The sequence below is a fragment of the Protopterus annectens genome, chromosome 1.part1 (genome assembly GCF_019279795.1).
Source record: "Protopterus annectens isolate FY-2018-M chromosome 1.part1, PAN1.0, whole genome shotgun sequence".
Taxonomy (NCBI): domain Eukaryota; kingdom Metazoa; phylum Chordata; order Ceratodontiformes; family Protopteridae; genus Protopterus; species Protopterus annectens.
This window is the reverse complement of record NC_056726.1, coordinates 505,561,476-505,584,928: the sequence shown is the minus strand read 5'-3', so window position 1 is coordinate 505,584,928 and position 23,453 is coordinate 505,561,476. Positions and strand designations below refer to the sequence as shown.

The 23,453-nt window shown below is 46.1% G+C and overlaps 1 protein-coding gene across 1 annotated transcript in view; it reads left to right on the top strand.

The window, feature by feature from the left end:
* AHI1 (Abelson helper integration site 1) overlaps positions 1-23,453 on the top strand; it is a 2,471,520-nt gene that overhangs the window by 2,087,835 nt on the left and 360,232 nt on the right. The window contains exon 17 of the mRNA XM_044087109.1: positions 1-90. This exon is cut by the window's left edge and continues 113 nt beyond it. Within this exon, the coding sequence (XP_043943044.1) occupies positions 1-90 (90 nt within the window). The remainder of the gene's footprint in view (positions 91-23,453) is intronic.

Here is a 23,453-nt window from a genome sequence, read left to right as displayed (position 1 = left end):
CAGTCTTCACCCTTATTTGACAAATTTGCCAGTGCTGCTAGAATTTCAACAAGAATGCAAAAAGTGAGACAGAAGCTGGATTCAGTATTGGTATGTCATTTGTGTCAGTTACATAGTTATTTAATCTCTGTCTATTCACACACCTTTATTGAATTATCACTTGTGACACAGGCAAACTTACAGTTGTATAAAATAAAGCAAACCATATTAACATGTTCACAATTACAAACATTATACATCACATATATTTTTTGTATAATATAATCAATCCAACATTACATAGATTGGTCAATTCCTGCCTTCTCTTAAACCTCATTCCTTCCTCAAAACTTTTTCTGCATGTAGTGTTCCCACAAGTTCCATTTTTTTTGTGTGTAATTTCCTCCTTCCCTTTTCTAAACATCCCGCTTGCAGTTATTTTATCTCTGTTACAATATTCACTAATTCCAGTATGGCTGGATTAAACTTTGATTTCCAGTTTCTAGCAATTACTTATTTTGGCAGCCACCAGAATTGAACTTAACAAGGCCTTAGTATATGTACGCAATTCAGATCCTGTATCCAGCTCAAAAAAATCATTTCCTTAGTTACACCAGTTTACACAACCACTTTGTTGACAGAGTGATCTTTAGTGAATTTTTAAAGTCTAAAAAAAATGACAATAAATGGGAACTTGCTACAGCCAAAGATGTTAAGTGGTTTTCGTCTAAGGTGGTACTCAAACTTTATCAGATAAAAAACAAGAGCCAAAACCTCATTTTAATTAGCCCACCCTAAATAACAAGATTAGCCTCATTTCTGGTTACAATACTAGTGCGTTGCCATCATAGACAAAAACGCTTAGGGTTACATTCAAAATGTTAATCAAAAATAAAAAATTTAAAAGATGTATATACAAAAAATTACTTTTATACACTCAAACTTTTATTACATTTTTATATATATTTTTACATATGAACCTAAACAGCTTAATAGTTGATCTGAAGTAGTTACTTCATTTCTTCTGCAACCTGTGGGTCTCGGATCTGACCGGCAGCTTTCCAAGCTTCAAGATCCGAGCTCCCAGCTCCTCCCCTCTACCCACAATCCTCTGTCACCACCACACTACCTCAGATCGTTTTTGCTGCGGCTTGAATAACAAGCATCTTGTGAAGAGCTCCTGAGCTTAGACAGGGAAGTGAATAATTTTCTTTCAGAAATTTTTCTAAAAACTTTAAAACTTAAAAAGGAGAGTATTGTGAGTGTTTCTCTGCCCTTTTTTGTTTTCGGGATTACGTTTTCTTTTTTCAAACCCTTCCTCTAGGTGTTTGGGCGTGTGAGTGTGTGTGTCAGCAAAATGGCCGAAGGCCATAAAGCTATTTTTTCAAAGTGCACTGGGTGTGGCCATAAGCTTTCCCCAGCTGATGGCCACACTCAGTGCGTTATATGCCTGGGGGTTGTCCATTTGTCTTCAGACTGCCAGGTTTGCACAGCCTTCAACCCCCGGGCTGTGAGGGACAGAAGGAACAGGCTTATTCTGGCGGGATTGCTTCCCCCCGGAGGAGGCGTCTTCCTCCTCTCCCTCCAAGGTGCAGGCTACCCAGGTAGCTTCGACACCCCTGATTCCCTCGACTCAGGCTGGGACTCAACCTCCCACTACTGCCTTGAGTACGAAGGAAGTTCAGTCTTCTCCTTCTAGGGATAAGCACAGGGAGAAGCACAGACACAAGAGGCGAGCCGAGCCTCATCCCTCGGCTCCGCCTTCAAAAATTGTTAAATCACCTCCGAGGGTGTCCGGACCTTCTCCTTCTCGGCTCCGATCTCCTTCCTTCTCACCGGAGCTGGAGGAGGAGCTCCTATCACCCTCGAGGTCGTCGAGGCGGCCCTCCAGACCCGCCTCTACGACCTCCTCTAGATCTACTAGGTCTCTCTCCGACGCCGACATGGATAGGATGATGCGTCGGTTTTTGCAGACCCAAATGCAGATGGGGGTGCTCCTGCCCCCCCTCCACAGGGGGGGAGTGCAGCTTCAATATTTGCCCCGATTTCTCCTTCTTCAACCCGGATCCGAGTTTTGGAGCCTTCGGATCCAGGCCCTTTTGGAGCCGGGGTTTTGTCGGCGCCGGTGGCCCAAGCCTTCTTGACACTGACCATACCTTCGAGTATCTCGGATCCGAGCTCTCGGGGCCGTGGGCTGAGCGTCGGATCCGTGGGAGCGGGTGCATCTTCGGCGCAGCCTATGTCGGAGAGCACCTCCCTTTCGGATCCGATGGCTTCGGCTCCGACCCCGATCTCTATCTCGGAGCCGAGGAGACTGCTTTCGGGGCCGGAAGAAAGTAGTTCTCCCTCGGCGTTCGAGGTAGTGGAGAGGGTACTGTCGAAGTCTTCCAGGTCCTCGACTCGGGCTTTGGATCCCTCCACCCCCCCCCCCACTGCATACGGGCCTAACTTCCATCATCCTTCCATCGGGACAGCCTGCTCAGACCCTCCAGTTGGTTCCCTCGGAGGAACAAGAGGCCGTTGACGAGCCCTCTTCTGATAGTCCCACAGAGGAGGTGCCTCGTAAATGGACGTGTAAAAGGAGGCACATGGACTCCCCTGAGTCCGTCACCACAGATACGGACTTAGAGGAAAGGGAAGGTTCCCCAAGGTCACCCCCCGAGGATGTCTCCTTTGGAGACATCATGGAAATGTTGCATATTGGGGGGGGGGGGTCTGCCCAAAAACCTTCCTCGGATGAGTCCATATTTCTGGAGGCATTTGAAGTGGGCCCATCTACCTCCTGGGTGTCCCCACCGGCAGATCCCCTGGTAGATCTCCTGACTACCAGGGCTTGGTAGGAACCCGACACCGTGGAGCCTATCCCACATCGACCGGATAAAATCCTTAGCCCCCCCTTCAGACAGGCAGGCTTGGGCCAAAGGGTCTCCAGTTGATGCCATGTTGGTGGCTGCTGCCACTAAAAAAGAACTCTCCCAGGAGACCTCCACGGTACACCCGCCGGACAAGGAGTCCCGGGCGCTGGACCGTATAGGGAAGAGGACCTTTGCTTCAGCAACCTTCTCCGTGAGGGCGCTGAATTATATGGCGCATATCATCAGGCTGCAACGGGATTTGAATAAGAACTACACTGCACCTCCTCCTGAGTCCATGTCGGTCGAGGACAAAACCGTGTTCTCGACACGCATGGCCACTCTCAAGTCCATTTCAAATACGTCCATGCAGCTACTGTCTTATGCTACGGAGGGAGCCGCAAGGGCCAGCGGAGCAGGTGTTGTCTTGAGACGTCACGCCTGGCTCCGTCTTTGTAATTTAGCAGAACCTTTCAAGGCGTCCTTCACGAACGCACCCTTTGGCGGTTCTTTGCTTTTTGGCAAGACCATACGAGATACACTAGTCCAAAGTGAGAAGGACGGGAAGACGCTGTCTGCCATCAGAGTCTGCTCCTCGAGCCCCCAACGTTCCTTCTCAAGGAATCAGAGGGGGCAAAAGAAGCTGTGGTTCCGCAAGTCTCAGCAATCCTATCCAGCTTCGGACTCCGCACCCTCCAGAGGCAGAGGAGGGCAGGGTGGACGCCGGCCCAGAGGCAGAGGGGGACCGCGTAACTTCGGGTCTAGGGAGCCTTTTTCTGAGAGACCCGCGCAGCAGCTCTGAGGGCTTACCCGACTGTCCTGCTCTGGAGACAGTCGGGGGGCGTTTAACGAAGCACCTGTCAATGTGGGAATCCATCACGAACGATTGATGGGTGCTCCGAATTATATCCAGAGGCTACAAAATTCCCTTCCTATTTCGTCCTCCCTCAGGTGGTCGCCTGCATAATGTCCCACCCAATCAAAGAGAGGCGGCGACCGTAGAGATTTCAAATTTGTTAGAAAAAAGAGCCATCCAGTGGGTCCCCCCAGACCAATCTGGATTGGGCTACTACTCAAGGTTCTTTTTAGTGCCAAAAAAGACGGGGGACCTCAGGCCCATTCTAGACTTGTCCGCCTGAACATGTTTGTTCCCAAAGAAAAATTCCGGATGGTCACTCTACAATCTATTCTCCCCTTAATGCAGGAGAATGACTGGATGTGCTCTATAGACCTCAAGGACGCGTGCTACCACATTCTAATGGACAGATGGTCCAGGAGATTCCTCCGCTTCCGGCTAGGGGCCAGTCATTACCAGTTCAGGGTCCTTCCGTTTGGACTCACCTCAGCCCCCAAGGTGTTCACTAAAGTCATGGCAGTGGTTGCGGCCCACCTGAGGCTTCAGGGCATAAGGGTCTTTCCGTACCTAGACGACTGGCTCCTCACAGCAACCAACAGGCATCAACTTTGTATCGCGAGAGACTATGTGCTGTCTCTTGCCGACAGCTTGGGCATCTCAGTCAACATACCGAAGTCTTTTCTTCATCCTGTGCAAGCATTAGCTTTCATAGGAGCCAGGCTAGATTCCCGATCTTCTCGGGCCTCCTTGACCTCAGACAGGCTGTCCAGTCTCTCACTCCAAGTTTTAGCTCTTCTTCACACCAAGGCTCCGCCGGCGGAGTTAGACCTGAGGGCACTAGGCTCGATGGCAGCGGCTATTGGCCTCTGTCTCCATGCTCACCTAAGGATGCGTATATTAGAGTGGACACTCCAAGTTCAATGGTCACTGTTACTCCACCCATTGAACACTCCTATCCCCCTGAGCAGAGTTTGCACGGAATCCCTCCTGTGGTGGCTTCACTCCCCAGAACTCAGGCAAGGGAGACCCTTTGTGATTCCCCCGCCCCCCCTGGTCACGTTAACCATGGATGCTTCTCGCCTAGGGTGGGGGGGGGGCATTGTTTGTGCAGAAACGTCCAAGGTACGTGGACCTCGTCGGAGACCGCTTTGCACATAAATGTTCTGGAGATGAGGGCGGTGCTTCTAGTGTTGCAGGCTCTCCAAGACCTTCTACCTCTAGGAACGATTGCAATACAGACAGACAATATGTCAGTGGTCTGGTATATAAACAAACAAGGGGGAACCAAATCCTACCCTCTTTGTCGAGAAGCCATGAGAGTTTGGGAATGGGCGATATTCACCAACCGCTTTCTGATAGCAATGCACATTCCGGGATGATCCAACATTCTGGCAGACAAATTGAGTTGAGTAATTCTCAGTCCTTACGAGTGGTCTCTCAATCTGAAAATTGCGAAGGAAATTTTCCGCAAGTGGGGTTGGCCTCGCTGCGATCTCTTTGCTACTCCCCAAAACACAAAATGCAGCAAGTTCTTCGCAATTCTTCCCCCAGAAGGGGAGAGCCCCAGAGACACTCTGATTCATGCTTGGCCTCCCGGTCTACTTTGTGCTTACCCCCCACTTCCGCTCATGGCGAAGTTCATTCAGAAAGCCGCATGGTTGTGGAGCAAAATTATCCTCATAGCCCCATTCTGGCCTCGTCAAATCTGGTTTCCATACCTGCGGTCTCACAGTCTCTCCCCCCTTTAATCCTGGATCCCATTCCAGATCTGATATCGCACCCAACGGGGTGCCTAACACCGAACCTGGTCAACCTCAAGCTCGCGGCTTGGTTGATCCAGTTCCACTAATGGCAAGGACTCCCGGTATCTCGTCACCAGTGAAAACTATTCTGGTAGCGGCTCATAAACCGTCCACCAGGAAAATCTATAATAGTAAGTGGAAACGATTTTCTATCTGGGCTAACAGCCAAGGTCTCAACCCATTTACTGTTCCGATTCCTACAGTATTGGATTTTTTGTCCATGATTTTTGAACAAGGGGCCAGTGCATCAACGGTCAAAGTACAGTTGGCAGCATTATCCCATTTTCATGTGGGAGACGGATTAGGATCTCTAGCATCTACAAAATTGTGTAAGACATTCTTGCGTGGCGTTTTCCTTCTCAAGCCACCAGTGAAATCCGTGACTCCCCCTTGGGACTTAACCTTTGTTCTGCAAGCCTTAACGAAACCTCCATTTGAACCTGCAGCTTCTGTACCCCTTAAATTTCTGTCCTGGAAAACAGCATTCTTGGTAGCCATAACTTCTGCTAAAAGGGTTTCTGAGCTCCAAGCTTTGTGCATGAAACCTCCCTATCTTATTTTCCACAATGACAGAGTGTCTCTCAGGACTAACCCGTCTTTCTTACCAAAAGTGGCATCTGTGGCAAATATCAATCAGACTATCAATCTGCCAGTGTTTTTCAAAAATTTTCTAAATAAGGGAGAATACATGTTGTATACACTAGATGTACATGGACAGTTGCATTTTTACCTGCACAGGACCAAAGATGTTCGTAAGGCTGATCAACTTTTTGTGTCATTTGTTCCCTCATTCATGGAAAAACCTATATCCAAAGTGACACTGGCTAATTGGATTTGTCAATGTATTTCTCAGGCTTATAAGGCATCAGGCAAAACAACCCCATTCAAAATCCGTGCACATTCCACAAGGTCCATCGCAACTTCTGCAGCCTTCTGGTCCAGGATGCCGTTGGATGACATATGTTCAGCAGCCACTTGAGCCTCTGCTCATACGTTTATTTCTCATTATAAGCTGGACATGATATCTAGAAGCAGGGCGTCCTTTGGCTCCGCGGTGCTTCGGAATATCCTCCCATAGACCACCCAGGTTTCTTGTTTAGGTAGCTGGGGACTCTGTCCCATAGGTTGCAGAACAAATGAAGTAACTACTTCAGATTTAGAAGTTATGTACTCACCATAACGTTCCATCTGAGTAGGTACTTCATTTGTCTGCAACCATCCCCCCCCTGCCATCCCCCTAACCTGTATCGGGTTTCTAGGATCTTTATGATTTTTGAGAATATCTGAACCTGTTTTTTTTACAGGTTTTTTTCAGGTGATACAGCAAAACCGATCTGAGGTAGTGTGGTGGTGACAGAGGATTGTGGGTAGAGGGAAGGAGCTAGGAGCTCGGATCTTGAAGCTTGGAAAGCTGCCGGTCGGATCCGAGGTCGGATCCGAGACCCACAGGTTGCAGACAAATGAAGTACCTACTCAGATGGAATGTTATGGTGAGTACATAACTTCTAATTTATATACATAATAATTAAAAAGCAATATTAAAAAAACAAAAGCCTTATCTTTCAAGACTTTTTAACTTTAACAAACAGGTGTTAGAACACATATCATTCAACCCGGGGAAAGCATGGGCATTAAGACGTAGCTGCCAAATTATGCGGCCCTACTCTTGGGTTGAAGACAACTTGGTCTATAACGCTAAATTTAAAATAGTGTGTGAGGTTGTCTATAACATGTTTGGCCAAAGCATTATCCATCTTTTTTTCTATTGATACTTTAAAATTGTTCAATGTAGAACCTGGTACAGCATTGGTACTTGGCTAAATAGGCAACCATTTTTGAATTGCCATTAAATTTCATAGTTACATTATATTTTACATCATTCACAGTAAAGGTCCTGCCTATATCCATGTGTTTGCACTATCCACATGCTTCACACTTGAACATTCCAGCATTTCTAAGCCATGGTCTTAACTTGGCTTCAAAAATAGTATTCATGTTCCAGCCCCTTTTAAAAATAAGTCAAGGGTGTTCATCTGTTTTATTCCTAATGATAGAGTCATCCCTTAGGAGTCTCCAGTTTTTTGACAATATTTGCTGTAAACACATAGCATCTATTGAATAGGGGGTAATGAAGCTAATACTAAAATTAATTGTTTCTATATTACTGTCACCCATAAACTCCATTGGAACTTTAGAAGTGTTATCAGTAAGTATATTGATGTTAAGTTGTCAATCTCGCCTTCATTCTTGCTGGATGGGTTCGGAGCCGATCCTCGGCTCCGACTCTGCCATTCTAAAAGCTCGAGAGCTAGTTCCTCCGGCTCGAGGCTCCCCTATATCCCACAATGCTAGGCGCTAACTCCTCAGATCTCGTTTGCCGCTACAGCAATTGAGGTGCGTTCCTACCGGCTCAGGTTAGTTTTTGGTATAGAAACTAGTTTTCTTAGCCTTTTTCTCCTTATTTTAAGTTATTTTTTTATAAATAGTTATTGTAAAGTAGTCCATCGATTCCCTGTTAATTTCCCCCCCTTTTTCCAAAAAAACTATAGAAATTTTCCCTTGGGCCCTAGGCCCAGTCCCTCCCTTCCTAGTAGTGAGTGACTGTGTTTTGTAGGGATTTTATTAATATTTACCTTTAACTTAATTTAAGTTAGTTTAATTATTTTTTTAAGTGTAATCGGTGTGTGTGTGTTGTGTGGTTACACTTTCCCCTTAGATATGTCTAAGGAATCAAAGGTCTCAGGCTTTAAGAAGTGTGACTCGTGCTGTCAGAAGATGTCTCTGACAGACGGTCACACTTCTTGTGTGTACTGCCTGGGACCTTTGCACCTGCAGGACTCATGTGCTGTTTGCCATGGCTTCAGCCCTAGAGTCCTGCAGGAGCGAAAAAATAAACTCATTTTAAGGGGTTTATTGAAGCCTGAGGGTCCCTCGACTCAATCATCGGGGAAACCCTCAAAGCCTTCCAGACCTTTGGCTCCAGCCTCTGAGCCGTCTTCTGGAGGTCCTAAGGCTATTCGAACATCGGCTCCGGCCGGAGCCGATGAATCTCGAATAAAAGCCCCTACGGTGTCCTCGGCTCCGGCTGGAGCTGAGGAAGACATAGCTGAGTCGGCTCTGATCAAGTTGTCGGAACCGACATCTAGAAAAAGGTCCCGATCTCCATCTATCGGCTCCGTTCATTCAGCTCCAGCATCTCCTTTGCTGTCTGAACGGAGCCATAGATCCCACTCTTCTAGGTCTTCCAGGTTATCGGACCATGACCTTCAGAGAGTAGTGAGTCGACTTCTTAAGTCCGAGGCACTAGCCCAGATGCTTCAAAGTCCGACTCAACAGTCGAGAACGATTCCCATCACTCAAAATATTCCTCCTCTGACTCTTTTGAGTTCGGAGCCAGTGCGGCTCGGACCCGAGACTGTGGTGGCGTCGGAACAGATACCTTTGTCTTCGGTTCCGTCATCTGCTCCGATGTCTTCCTTGGAAGAATCTCGGCGCCAGACTTCCCTCGTCGGCTCCGAGGGGGCGAGTGGCATCGGACCCTTGTCCGACCCCACTCTCCCTCTCGGTGCTTCGGCGCTGGGAGTTCGGCTCCGACATCGGCCTCAGAGCCATCACTGTTGGTGCCGGGGGAGGTTTTCAGTTTTTTGGAAAGGAGATCTCCGGCTCTGCCTGACAGAGGTGCCTTCGAGGTCATGAGGAGCGTGTTAGAACCAGGTTCAACTACACAGTTGTCTCCTGCCCTTCCCCCCATGGTGCCTCCGGTGATTTCTACTCACTCTCTCATCCCCAACCGTAGAGAGCCAGCTCCTCAAGTTTCCCCTGTGGGGATCTCCTCCTCTTCCGAGGCCTCTCCTGATCCTGTAGGAGAGCCCCCTAGGAAGAGGCAGTGCAAGAGGAAGCACATTGACTCCCCTGAGTCTGTCACCTCTGACACTGATTTAGAGGATTCTGAAGGTTCCCCTCGTTCCCCCTCTGAAGATGTCTCCTTTGTAGACATCCTTGAAATCTTAAAACAGAGGGGGAATTGGCCAGCCCTCAACCCTTCAGAGGATGAATCAGTGTATCTTGAGGCATTTGGCTCTCGCCCTTCCACCTCCTGGGTGTCCCCTCCCTTTGACCCCCTTATGCAAATGGTGGCAAAGAAGGCTTGGGCGGCTCCTGATTCAGTGGAACCCACCCCCAGGAGACCATCAAAATTCATTACGGCCCCCAAGGACAAAGAATTTTTGACCAAAGGCGTCTCTGTTGATGCTATGGTGGTGGCTGCGGCCACCAAGAAGGAGTTAGCTGATCCTTCGGTGCCTGTTCATCCTCCTAACAAAGAGTCTAGGTCGATCGACAGGTACGGGAAGTGGATGTTCTCGTCAGCGACCTTTACTATGAGATCGCTGAATTAGCTGTGTCATTTCACTCATCTTCAGAGGGATTTGCTCAAGGAAGCGAGTGAAATGTTGAAGGACCCAACAGCTGCGGGTTTTCAGGATAGGATGAACTCTCAGCTGGCAACCCTTAATTCTATAACTAACTTCTCCATGCGCCTCCTTTCATATGCGGCGGATGGAGCAAGTAGAGCGGCAGGTACAGGTGTGGCCTTGCGTAGGCATGCCTGGATGCGGCTATGTAACTTTGCGGACCCTTTCAAGATGTCCTTCACTAATTCCCCCTTTGATGGATCATCCCTCTTTGGTCCTCAAGTGAAGGAAACCCTGACTAGGTGCGAGACTGATGGCAAAACTCTCTCTGCCGTCGGAGTCCGTTTTTCTACTCCTTCTAGACCTTACCGCAAAGGCCAGAAGGGGGGAAAGATGTGGTTCCACAAACAATCTCAAGGAGATTTGCCTGATGCACAGAGTCGATTCCCCTCTAGAGGCAGAGGGGAGAACAATAATGGTAGACGCCGTCCTAGAGGCAGAGGGGGCCCGCAGAATCAGGGTAGTCGAGAATCCTTTTCCGACAAGCCCTTTCAGCATCCCTGAGGTGTTGCCCGATTGTCCACCTTCGGAGGCAGTCGGGGGAAGGTTGTCACTGTACCCAGAAGCCTGGCTATCCCTAACTCAAGACAAGTGGGTACAGTCTATCATTTCCGAAGGCTACACAATCCCTTTCCTTTTCATTCCGAAGCAATCCAAAAAATCCCTTCCAAACGTTCCACCCAGTCAAAGGGAGCAAGCAGCTTTAGAAATTTCAAAGCTGCTCGCAAAAAGAGCCATTCAACCAGTTCCAGCAGACCAAACAGGATCCGGAATCTACTCCAAATTCTTTTTGGTTCCAAAGAAAACAGGGGACTGGAGACCCATTCTGGATCTCAGCAACTTGAACAACTTTGTCAAGAAAACAAAGTTCTGGATGGTCACGCTGCAGTCCATTCTACCCCTTTTGGGGCGGGACAACTGGATGTGCTCGATAGATCTCCAGGACGCGTACTGTCACATCAGAATGAATCGACGCTCCAGGAGGTTTCTCTGCTTCAGGCTGGGAACCAGTCATTTTCAATTCAGAGCCCTGCCCTTTGGTCTCACTACAGCCCCCCAAGTGTTTACCAAATGCATGGCAGTGGTAGCCTCTCATCTGAGATGACAAGGATTCCAGGTGTTTCCTTATTTAGATGACTGGCTCCTTACAGCCCCCACCAGGCATCTTTTACTTCTCGCCAGAGACTACACCTTTCACACGTCAGGCACTAGGCATTTCAATAAACTATGAAAAGTCTGTCTTGTCGCCTTGTCGTGTTATTACCTTCATAGGCGCAAATCTAGACACAGTCAATATGTCAGCTAGACTCACAGAGCAGAGAATAGCAGACATACACAGGCAGGTCTCTCTTGTCTTGCAGAGCAACAAAGTCAAAGCCAGACTGATCCTGAAAGTCTTAGGAATTATGGCGGCGGCCATCCCCCTTCTACCATTAGCTCACTTCCATATGAGAATTTTACAATGGATGCTTTTCACACAATGGTCTTACCAAAGACTTCCAATGTCCCATCCTATTCGGATAACTCAATCGTGCAAGAATCACCTCTCTTGGTGGATCACATCTCCCCAGCTCCTCCTAGGGAGACCTTTCGTTCCTCCCCCTCCGGTTGCTACAGTGACAACAGACGCCTCCCTGATCGGGTGGGGGGGGCATTACCAGGGCAGGACAGTCCAGGGCATGTGGCAACCATTCGAGTGCCACTTGCACATAAACGTCCTAGAGATGAGAGCAGTGCTTCTAGCGTTGCAAGCTTTACAAGACTCTCTTCCCAAGGGAACTATAGCAATTCAGACAGACAACATGTCTGTAGTGTGGTACATCAACAAACAAGGCGGAACCAGATCTTACCCCCTATGTCGAGAGGCACTCAGATTGTAGCAATGGGCGATTTCTTCTCAACGATTTCTGTTAGCAACGCACATCCCCGGGAAGTCCAATGTGATTGCAGACAAATTGAGCAGAGCTATTCTCATGCCTCACGAGTGGTCTCTGAAGAATTCAGTGTTGGAGAAAGTTTTTCGAAAGTGGGGCCGGCCTTGCTGCAACCTTTTCACTACTTCCCAAAACAGCAAGTGCGACGATTTTTTCACCCTCTTTCCCCAACCAGGCCACCCCAGCAGAGACGCTCTAGTGCACGTTTAGCCCCGGGGACTTCTGTATGCTTTTCCTCCCTTCCCACTGATATCTCAGCTGATACAGAAAGCCATCGCTCAGGAAGCTTCCATGATCCTCATTGCCCCTTACTGGCCTCGACAGGTTTGGTTCCCTTTTCTCCACCGTTATCTGTTGGAGCAACCTTGGCATCTGGACCCAGTTCCAGACCTCTTGACCCATCAGTCGGGTCAGTTGCACCACTCCCTTCCTCCTCTGAACCTCACAGCGTGGTTCCTCCAATTCCAACTTTAGCCAGGCTTCCTCTGATATCTCACTCAGTTAGAGATATCTTGATAGCCTCTCATAAATCTTCCACTCGGAAGATTTATCATAACAAGTGGAAACGTTTTTCCTATTGGGCACAGTCTAAGAATATAGATCCTTTCACTGCATCCATTCAATCAGTTCTAGACTTTCTAGCCGAACTTTTCCACTCAGGTTCGTCTCCGTCTACCATTAGAGTTCAATTGGCAGCAATTTCAAACTTTCATGTTGGAGTCTCAGAGTCCTCCATTATGTCTCACAAACTCTGCAAAGCCTTTTTAAAGGGAGTTTTTCTCCTCAAACCACCCATTAGAGATCCTCCTCCCCAATGGGATCTCAACTTGGTTCTGACGTCCTTAATTCTTTCCCCCTTTGAACCTGCGGCTTCATGTTCAATAAAGCTACTTTCTTGGAAAACACTCTTTTTAGTAGCTATCACTTCAGCTAGAAGAGTCTCTGAACTCCATGCTCTGTGTTGTCGACCCCCTTATCTTGTATTTCATAAGGATAGGGTGTCCTTACGTACTAACCCGTCTTTTTTGCCCAAGGTAGCTTCACTGGCAAATTTGAATCAAACCATTGAGCTTCCTGTTTTCTTCCCAAATTATTCTAATAGGTCAGAACAAAAGTTACACTGTTTAGATGTTCATCGCCAACTTAGGTACTATTTAGACAGGACCAAACAATTCAGGAAATCTGACCAACTGTTTGTTTCTTATGCAGAAGGTAGAATGGGCCTTCCAGTTTCTAAAGTGTCTCTCTCTAGATGGCTTACTGCTGATTACCCTAGTGTATGAGATAAGACATCAACAGTTGCCATCCAAACCCAGGGCTCATTCAACTAGAGCTTTAGCCACTTCTATAGCTTTCCAAGATAGGTTGCCTATTGATTCAATTTGTTCTGCAGCTACTTGGGCTTCTCCCCATACCTTCATTTCTCATTATAAGTTGGACTTGGCCTCTAGAGACCGAGCCAACTTTGGTTCCACTGTACTCAAGAGTCTCTTCCGATAGGCCACCCGGGACAAGGTGCTAGGGACGCGGTCCCATCCAGCAAGAATGAAGGCGAGATTGACAACTTAACATTTAGAAGTTATGTACCTACCATAACGTTCCATGTTAGTTGTCTTCTTCTCGCCTTCTTTCTTGCGTCCCACCCTCCTTCCCCCTAGCCAGGACAGACCTAGAGGAGTTTTTCTTTGTTCTTTATGGAATTTTCTTGCTGGCCTTAGCTTTCAAACGAGATCTGAGGAGTTAGCGCCTAGCATTGTGGGATATAGGGGAGCCTCGAGCCGGTGGAACTAGCCCTCGAGCTTTTAGAGTGGCCGAGTCGGAGCCGAGGATCGGCTCCGAACCCATCCAGCAAGAAAGAAGGCGAGAAGAAGACAACTAACATGGAACGTTATAGTAGGTACATAACTTCTAATTTTCCAGCCTGATAGCTAAGATAGGTTTATACTGGCCTGCATGTCTTTTATGAACTACTTCATCAGATAGTCCATCCAACATGTCCATGGGGTACCCATGTCTTATAAACATGTTTTTCATAAACAATATTTCATCTGCAAAGTCAGTTTCTAGGCTCACCATCCTGGCCCCTCTAACGAACTGCCCTTTGATGACTGAGCATTTTTGGTGAAAGGGATGTGAACTAAAAAAAGTGTAGTAAAACTATCTGAATATGTACTTTTCCTGTTTATCTTAGCTACATATTTCTTAAGTATTCAAACAGTCAATGAATAGAGAATATCACCCACAAGGTTAAATGCTCCAAAACAGTCCAAAGTGAATTAAGTATGAAGACCAACAAACCAACAGGCCAAATAAAGTCCAAATTATTTAATAAAATCTCTTCATAAGCGCTTTTGGGATAAACCCTTCTTCAGATGAACATACAAAATCAGTAACAGCTGACAACATTTAAACAAGTTAAAATTCCAGTTGTCCAATCATACTTCAGTACTTTACCCTCTGTTTTTTAAGAGCCGGTTTTAAAGGAAGATTTCCATTTTGTATCTGGGGTCAGTTGGCTCCCAGTTCTAAAATCCATCTCATTTCATTATATACAGTCTTATTACTACATCCCCACCCCTCACATTCAAACTAACCTTATCTGTAACCATAAAAGAAAAACTATGCCCAGGATTAACCTCAATGTGTTGATACAAAGTATTGTGTAGATCCTTTAATCACACAGAAGGCATATGTTTCAAAATTCTGTCTTTTAATTTGCATTTATTCTTACCAATGTGGAAACCTATACAGTTTCTACACAAAGCTAGATAAACAATATTTGTGGTCTGACAATCTGCATATAATTCAAAAACATACTCCTCCTTTGTAACAGGATGTTCAAATCTGTTTTGACTGTTAGTTAATGAATAAGCCTTGCAACACCTGCAAGGAAAAGTGCCCTGTCTAGCGACAGATAACTTCATTTCACGTAAAGGTATATGCTAATGGCATAACATATCCTTTAAATTTTGATTGTGCCTGAATGTAAAATTGGGTCTACTTCCTATGATGGTATTTAATTTATCGTCAGAGGAAAGAATTTTCCAATTACGCTGGATTATATCACAAACACCACATCTGAAATAGTTAATTTCATTTTATCTGCAACCTGTGGGTATTTGGATCCATATCGGATACAAGCATCTGCTGCAAGCTCCTCCCCCTTACCCATAACACACCACCATCTCTTCCCTTCCCCATCTTGTTTGCCGCTTCGTGTATCAGCATCATGATCTCCCTAGCTCTGAGCTTTAAAGTTTACTGTAAGTGATTTTTGGGGATTTTGTGTCGAGAGAGTTTCTCAGTTAGTTCCCTTTTCCTCCCCCTAACACTTGTTCATCGGTTGTTGTAAAAAAAAAAAAAAAAAAAGTTTATAGTTTTTGTGAGATAGTCTTTGTGTAAGCCCTTTCCTTCCCTTAGTGTGCGAGTGGTCAGGTAGTGTGTTGTGGTTTTCTAGGTGTGGCTGCTGTTGTTTTGGGATGTCTGAACAGCCAAAACCTACCTTTAGAAATTGCACAGAATGTGACCATAAGCTTTCACCAGCGGATGGTCACACTCTATATTTTGTTTGCCTGGGCGTAGCTCATTTGTCCGCCCAATGCAGTGTTTGTGCAGGATTTAATCTGAGGGCCCTAAAAGATAGGAAGGCTAAACTGGTGGCAAAAGGTCTGCTTCCAGCATCTACTTTAGATACTTCAGCCTCGGCTTCTACAACTCGCGCCCAACCCCCCCCCCCCCCCCTCAGACTGGGACTCACCCTTCCGCTAGACCTGCTGAAAGGGATGTGAAAGGTAGAGACAAAAAACACAAGGATGCAGAGAGAGGGAGAGACAGAGAGACCATAGGGGATAGGCTTTCTAAATGGTCTCCAGATTGGGAGTCCTTCCCTAGCCCACCTTCCAATTTCTCTAGACCTGTTTCTCCTAGGCTCCACTCCCCCAGATTTTCCCTGGAGCCAACAGAGCCGAGGCCTTCCTCCAAATCCTCTCAGCGACCAGCCAGATCCAAGTCAAGTCACTTCCTCGCTCTCGACTCTGAGTCTTTCTGAAATGGATATGGACAGGATGATGAGGAGAGTCATTCAGACCCAAATTAGATGCGTTACTTGCCAGGCCCCTCTCCCGCTGGAGGGGGGACCTCCATGCCATTCTTTCATCCAATTTCTCCTTCCCCGATCCGGCTTGCGGTTTCGGGGTATATGGATCCAAAGATCTTCGGAGCTGGGGATTTGGCACCAATGGTTCCTCCAACCTCAACTCCAGCGATTACGTTGAGTTCCTCGGATCCGACCAGCTGGGATCCTAGCAGCTCTCGTGGCCGAGAACAGGAGTCAGACCCGAGGGGATGGATGTGTCTTCGGCTCCGACCTTGTCAGATTTGAGCTGTTCCTTCGGAGCTCTGGCTACCTTAGCCTCGGCCCCGATCCTCACGATGGACCCGGGGAGAGCTTCCTCCTTGTTGGGTTCTAAGGAGGTGCACTCTCTATCGGCATTCAACCCGGTGGAGAGGGTTCTCTCCCAAGGATCAATACCCCAGTCTATTTCCTTGGATTCTGCACAGACTCCCTCAGATTTGGTTATGACTCCCTTCAGCTTCTCAGGGACAGCCCGTGCTAGAGGAGCCCCGGGTGGTTCCCCTGGAAGAACCCCCCATGGCTCACGAGCCCTCTTCAGAGAGTCCCACTAAAGAGGTTCATCATTAGCACATGTGCAAAAGGAGGCACCTGGACTCCCCCAAGTCCCTTACAGAAGACACTGATTTAGATGAAGGAGAAGGTTCCCCCAGGTCACCTCCAGAGGATGTCTCCTTTGGAGACATCATGGAGATCCTCCACCAGAGGGGAGGTTGATCAGCCCCAAAAAGTTCTACCGAAGAATCGGTGTTCCTGGAGGCTTTTGGCAAGGACCCATCTACATCCTGGGTGTCCCCACCGGCAGATCCTTTAGTGGATCTTATCACCACGTGGGCATGGAAGGTGCCTGACACCATAGAGCCGATACCCAAGCGCCCAGACAGAATTCTCTCTCCACTCTCTGACAGACAGGCATGGCATAAGGGATCCCCTGTGGATGCTATGGTGGTTGCAGCAGCCACCAAGAGGGAACTGGCTCAAGAGAATTCCTCGGTCCACCCTCTGGCTAGGGAATCCAGGACAGTGGATCGATTTGGGAAGTGAGTGTATTTTTCTGTGATGTTTTCCATCTGAGCGCTGAACTACTTGGCACACGTTATATGACTGCAGCGAGACCTAGTCACAGAGTTAGCTGAGTCACCCCCAGAGTCTCTGTCACAGGAGGACAAGTGTCTGTTCTCTCCGAAGATGTCTATTCTGAAATCAGTGTCAAACACGTCCATGCATCTCCTTTCTCATGCTACGGAAGGAGCAGCTAGGGTGGCTGGGACAGACGTAGCTATGAGGCGACACTCTTGGCTCAGACTGTCAGTTTGCAGACACCTTCAAGGTGTCATTTACAAATGCTCCCTTCGATAGTTCTTCTCTCTTTGGGAAGACCGTACGTGACACCATTGTCCAGAGTGAAAAAGATGGGAAGACTTTGTCCGCCGTCGGAATCCACTTCTCTAGCCCTCAAAGGTCCTTTTCCAGGAATCAGAGAGGGCAAAAGAAGATGTGGTTCTGGAAATCGCAGTTTTCCTGGGACTCTCAGGACAACTCTTACCCTAGTGCCCAGAGGCAGAGGAGATCCCAGGAACTTTGGGTCTAGGGAGCTCTTCTTGGACAGGCCAGTACAGCATCCCTGAGGGGTTACCCAACTGTTCTACTCTGGAGACAGTTGGGGGAAGATTATCATTGCACCCAATGGCATGGGAGTCCATAACTGCAGATCGTTGGGTGCTTCAGATAATATCCAGAAGTTACACAATCCTATCCAACCAAAACGCCTCCCAGATGGTCCACCTGCTCAAAGGGAGAGCGCTAGAGGTTTCCAAACTGCCTCAAAAATGAGCCATCGAACTGGCCCCCCCCCCCCCCCGATGAGTCCAGGTCAGGCATTTACTCCAGGTACTTTTTAGTGCCAAAAAAGATGGGGGACCTCAGACCCATTTTGGACCTGTCAACCTTAAACCTGGCTGTCGCCAAACAGAAATTCTGGATGATCACCCTACAGTCCATTCTACCTTATCTTTGAGAATGTGACTGGATATGCTCGATAGACCTCCAAGATGCTTACTACCATATCAAGATTCACAGAAGCTACAGGAGATTCCTTCGCTTACGGCTGGGAGACAGTCATTGCCAGTTCCGAGCCCTACCCTTCGGTTTCACCACAGCCCCCAGGGTGTTTACCAAGGTAATGGCAGTCATAGCGGCTCACCTGAGGCTTCAGGGGATTCAGGTATTCTCTTACCTAGATGATTGGCTCCTTGCTGCTTCCACCAAGCGTCTTCTTTGCCAAGACAGAGACTTCTTCCTACATCTTGCAGACCTGGTAGAGATTACGGTCAATGTTCCCAAGTCTCTCTTGAATCCGCTACAGATCTTGGACTTTATTGGAGCATGGCTGGACACCCTTCTACTGAAAGTCTTCCTAACTCCAGACAGGGTCCAGAGTCTAAGGGCTCATGTATCACTAATTCTTGCCCACAGGTTACTGAAGGGGCGGACGTTCTCAGAGCCCTGGGGTCTATGGCTGCAGCAATTTCTATCCTGCCCTGTGCGCGTCTTCACATGCTTGTTCTACAGTGGACTGTAGCCATACAGTGGTCTTGGCTGGATCTCCCCATGGAATACCCAATTCACATCAGCAAAGCCTGCAGGGCATCATGTCTCTGGTGGGTCCAGTCTCCAGAGATTGTAGCGGGATGCCCATTTATTCCATCCACAGCCCAAGCCACAGTGACCACGAATGCCTCCCAGCTTGGGTGGGGGGGGCATTATCTGGGGAGGACGGTCCAAGGCATGTGGTCCCAGATCGAGACCAGATTGCACATCAGTGTTCTGGAGATGAGAGCAGTGCTTTTAACATTGCAGGCCTTCCACACTGTTCTTCCTCCGGGGACTATTGCAATTCAGTCAGACAACATGTCGCTTGTCTGGTACATCAACAAACAAGGAGGTACCAGATCTTACCCTCTGTGTCGCGAGGCCATGAGAGTTTGGGAGTGGGCGATCCCCACCAGTTGGTTTCTGATTGCAACGTACATCCCGGGACACTCCAACATTTTAGCAGACAAATTGAGTCAGGCTATTGCAATGCTATGTTTCTGAAACAGTCGATAGCGGAGGAGATCTTTCTTGCGTGGGGTCAGCCTTGCAGCGATCTCTTCGCATTTCCTTCTTACGTGAAGTGCAGCGAGTTCTTCGCTCTGATTCCCTAACCAGGGGCCCCCCCAGAGATGCTGTAGTCCATGTTTGGCCTCCCGGGCTACTGTACGCTTATCCCCCATTACCACTCAATCCGAAGTTTCTTCAGAAGGCTTGCCGACTGGGGTGCAAGGTGATCCTTATTGCCCAATTCTGGCCTCATCAGGTTTGGTTCCCCTTCCTCGGGTCTCATGTTCTAGCACCTCATTGGATACTAGATCTCTGCCCGGATCTCATTTCTCATCCTTTGGGCACCCGTCTTCCCAACCTGGACAGCCTCAAGCTGACAGCTTGGTTGCTCCAGTTCCCTTGATTGCCAGGCCTCCCGGTCTTTTGTCTTCAGTGAAAACTATTCTAGTGGTGGCTCATAAGTCTTCCACTAGGAAGATTTACCACAGTAAATGGAAATGATTTTCTATTTGGGCTTCTCAGAGAACGCTGGATCCTTTTATGGCCCCTGTCTCTGTGGTTCTGAATTTCTTAGCCAGCATTTTTCAGCAAGGGTCCAGTCCTTCCACTGTGAAAGTGCAACTGGCAACTATTTCTAATTTCCATGTCGGCGAGAACAGGAATGCCCTGGCCTCTTCTAGATTGTGTAAGGCTTTTCTTAAAGGCACTTTTCTTTTGCGTCCTCCAGTTAAGAACCCTGTTCCTCCTTGGGAACTTACCTTGGTTCTCCAGGCCATAGTTACTCCCCCCTTTGAACTCGCAGCATCAGTAGATTTGAAGTTCTATCCTGGAAGACAGCCTTCTTAGTGGCCATTAGGTCACCTAGGAGGGTTTATACTTGATCTTCCATAAGGACAGGGTTTCTCTCTGTACAAAACCCTTCTTTCTTACCAAAAGTGGCTTTTGAATCAAACAATTAACCTGCCTGTTTTCTTCCCAAATTTTCAGAACAAGCATGAATATAAACTGCATTTGCTAGATGTTCATAGATAACTTCATTTTTATTTACACAGAACAAAGCCGTTCTGTAAGTCTGACCAGTTGGTTGTGTCCTTTTCTAAGCCCTTTTTGGTTAAGGCCATCTCCAAAGTTTCCTTAGCTAGATGGATTACACTATGTATTTTGCAAATTTACAAAGACAAAGGCTTGTCTCCACCTGGTCTTGTTAAAGCTCATTTTACCAGATCTATGGTATGGCAAGGTCTGCTGCTTTCTGGTCTTAGGGTATCATTGGATGACATTTGTGCGGCAGCAACTTGGGCTGAGTCACATACCTTCATTTCTCATTATAAGTTGGATTTAATCTCCAGAGGGAGAGCATCCTTCGGCTCTGCAGTGCTCAGGAATATCCTTCCATGATGGCCTCCCAGGACTTTGAGTAGCTGGGGACTCTGTCCCACAGGTTGCAGATGAAATGAAGTTAACTACTTCAGATAAAGAAGTTATGTACTTACCATAACGTTCCATCTGAGTAGTTATACCACCCTCCTTCCCCCGAACCTCCTCATGTGATTATCATGTGGTTTAGTCTAGTTTGAGTTGCTGATTAGTTTGAGTTGTGGCAAACTCCATCTAAGGGAAGGCAAGAGATGGTGGAGTGTTATGGGTAAGGGGGAGGAGCTTGGAGCTCGGATCAGATGCTTGTAAAGTTGCCGGCTCGGATCCGATATGGATCCGAATACCCACAGGCTGCAGAAAAATGAAGTATAACTACTCATATGGAACATTATGGTGAGTGCATAACTTTTTTTTATATTATTACTGCATTTTAATGTCATGCGTACTAAGTCCTACTGCCCCTTGGTAATGGCATTTCAGGTCTGAATAGAGTTATTTATACTGGAGTACCAGGGTTTCACTTTATCCTATCTCCTTAGTTTACAGGTGGTTATATTGTGTTGTATTACCTGTTTCTTATAACCTATCTTACATAAATTATTTAACTTTCTATCTCTAAATCAAAATTGTCATCATTGGTACATAACCGCAATATCCTATGTGTCTGACTCTTAACTATATTACCAAAAGTGCATCTGGGATGCATGCTATCAGATGTTAATAAAGCATTTTTCTAGTAATCTTTTCTATGTAATATGGTGTGCAATTTACCATCTTGGCTTTTAACTAAACAAACATCAAGAAAATATATATTGGTTTCTGAAATATTAACACTAAATCTTAAAAAATCTCTGGTGCTCTGTAAATATTTTACAAATAATTCTAGCTCTTTTTTGGTATCTTTCCATAACAAAAACACATCATCTACAAATCTTAGATATTATGCTATCTTTGTTTGCCATATATGATCTTTCTTAAAAATATTCTCATCCTCCGAAAAAGCAAGAACTAAATTAGCGTATGCATTAGTGCAGGGTGTGCCCATGGCAGCACCCTGCGTCTGCCGATAAATAGTGTCCTGATACAAGAAAATATTGTTTTCTAATACAATATTCAATAACTGTCAAATTCTGGAACTGGTTAATATATCAAATATCTTAGTTTGCATTAATATTGAATCAATAGCTTCAATGCCATATTGATTAGATATCACTGTAAATAAATTAGCATCTAATGGAGCCAACAAATAATTCTGACAACTAGTTTCTTGCAGGGATTCATACAAAACTGACAAAAACTGTGTTGTATCCTTTAAAATACTGGGAAACAGTGTCAGGACTTTCTTTAATTTTGTCTCAAGCCAAATTGACATATGTTCTGTCAGCCAACCTCTCCCTGAGACTATAGGTCTCAAGGGTGGTGGTGTTAGACTTTTATGTGTTTTGGGTAGTTCTTTGAATATCAGAACTACTGGATGTTCAATCCAAATAAATTCTAAGGTATCAGAATCTAACATGCCACTCTCAAACATAACTGTTATTTTTCTTGTGATTTTATCTATCATGTTTTTAACTAAAAGTGGAGAAATAGGGTATCAGTGGTTAGGTCAGACAATAACACTTTTATCTTACTATCATAGTCATGAATATTTATGATAACTATAGCCCCTCCCTTGTCAGCTGGTTTCACTATAATACGTTCATCTTGAATTAATGCATTCAAATATTCCCTCTGCCTACGAGTTAAATTAAAATATCTCCTGCAGTCATTATTACCTAAATATTGACGTATTTCTGTTTCACAAACTCATAAAAAAGTTTGTACAGTAGGCTGCATAGGTGGTACAAACATATTATGTTTCCTAAGAATATTAACATTAACACTGGTGTTCAAATCTTCGTATAAATCGCGTACTAGTATTGTAGCTGGAAATTAGGCTAATCATGTGATTTAGGGAGGGCTATTTAAAATGAGGTTTTGGGTCTTGTTTTTTATTTGATTAAGTTTGAGTAGTACCCCAGAAGAAAAACGCTTAATAAAACCTTTGGCTGTAGCAAGTTCCCATTTATTGCCATTTTTTCTTTTTATTTTATCAGTTTGTTTCTGTTTTTGTTCTTAAATTACAAGCTCTACCAGTGCAGGTCTTTTACTTAGGATACCATTGTCCCTTTTTCTTTGCCTATACTCTGATGTCAATTCCTGATATGGAGGGCAGCCTCTAGCCTGAAGTCCAAATGTCTTCTTGGCCTCTTCCCATTCTGTTACTTGCCTCTGTCTAATTATTTGTTCTCATTACCTTGGTTCAGCCCCCCTCTTGCCTACTGTATGTACCCTCATTACAGTCATCACTATCAGCAGAATCTCTTTTCTCCATTCCTGTGTTTGCTTAGTTCTTAAAATACGTTTTTGCTACTTTATGGGTATAATGTTCTCTCTATTTTAATTTCTCCAAGTCTTTTGGGTTTATAATACCATGATGGGAATGGACCCCATTCCTAGGTCAAAGTATGATTAAAGTTCATGAAGTTAGTATTGTTTCAGTCTTTGATGTTAGCCAAAAGTGTGCTTCGCAGCACCTGCAATGTACCCAGTAATGACTCCTACTGCAATTCGTATGGAGTTACATGCATTGGTAACATATCCAAGTATGATTATAATTTTTTTTTAATAAGACCCATTGCTCATACTACTATTGGAGCTGTCTGGGTACCTTTCTTCCACATTGCTCTCATTTCTGCCTGCAAATCCTGATATTTTATGACTTTGTGTCTCTCTGTACACAAGACATGGTAGTCACTGGGTGTAGCGAGATCAATGCTACTTTTGTCTTCTTTTCATGGAGCACTATATCTGGTTTTCTCACATCTGTCTTTTCAACTGTTGGTAGTGGGTGATCCTATGTAATGTAGACCTCATCATTTTCTATGATGCTTTGTGGCTTATGTTT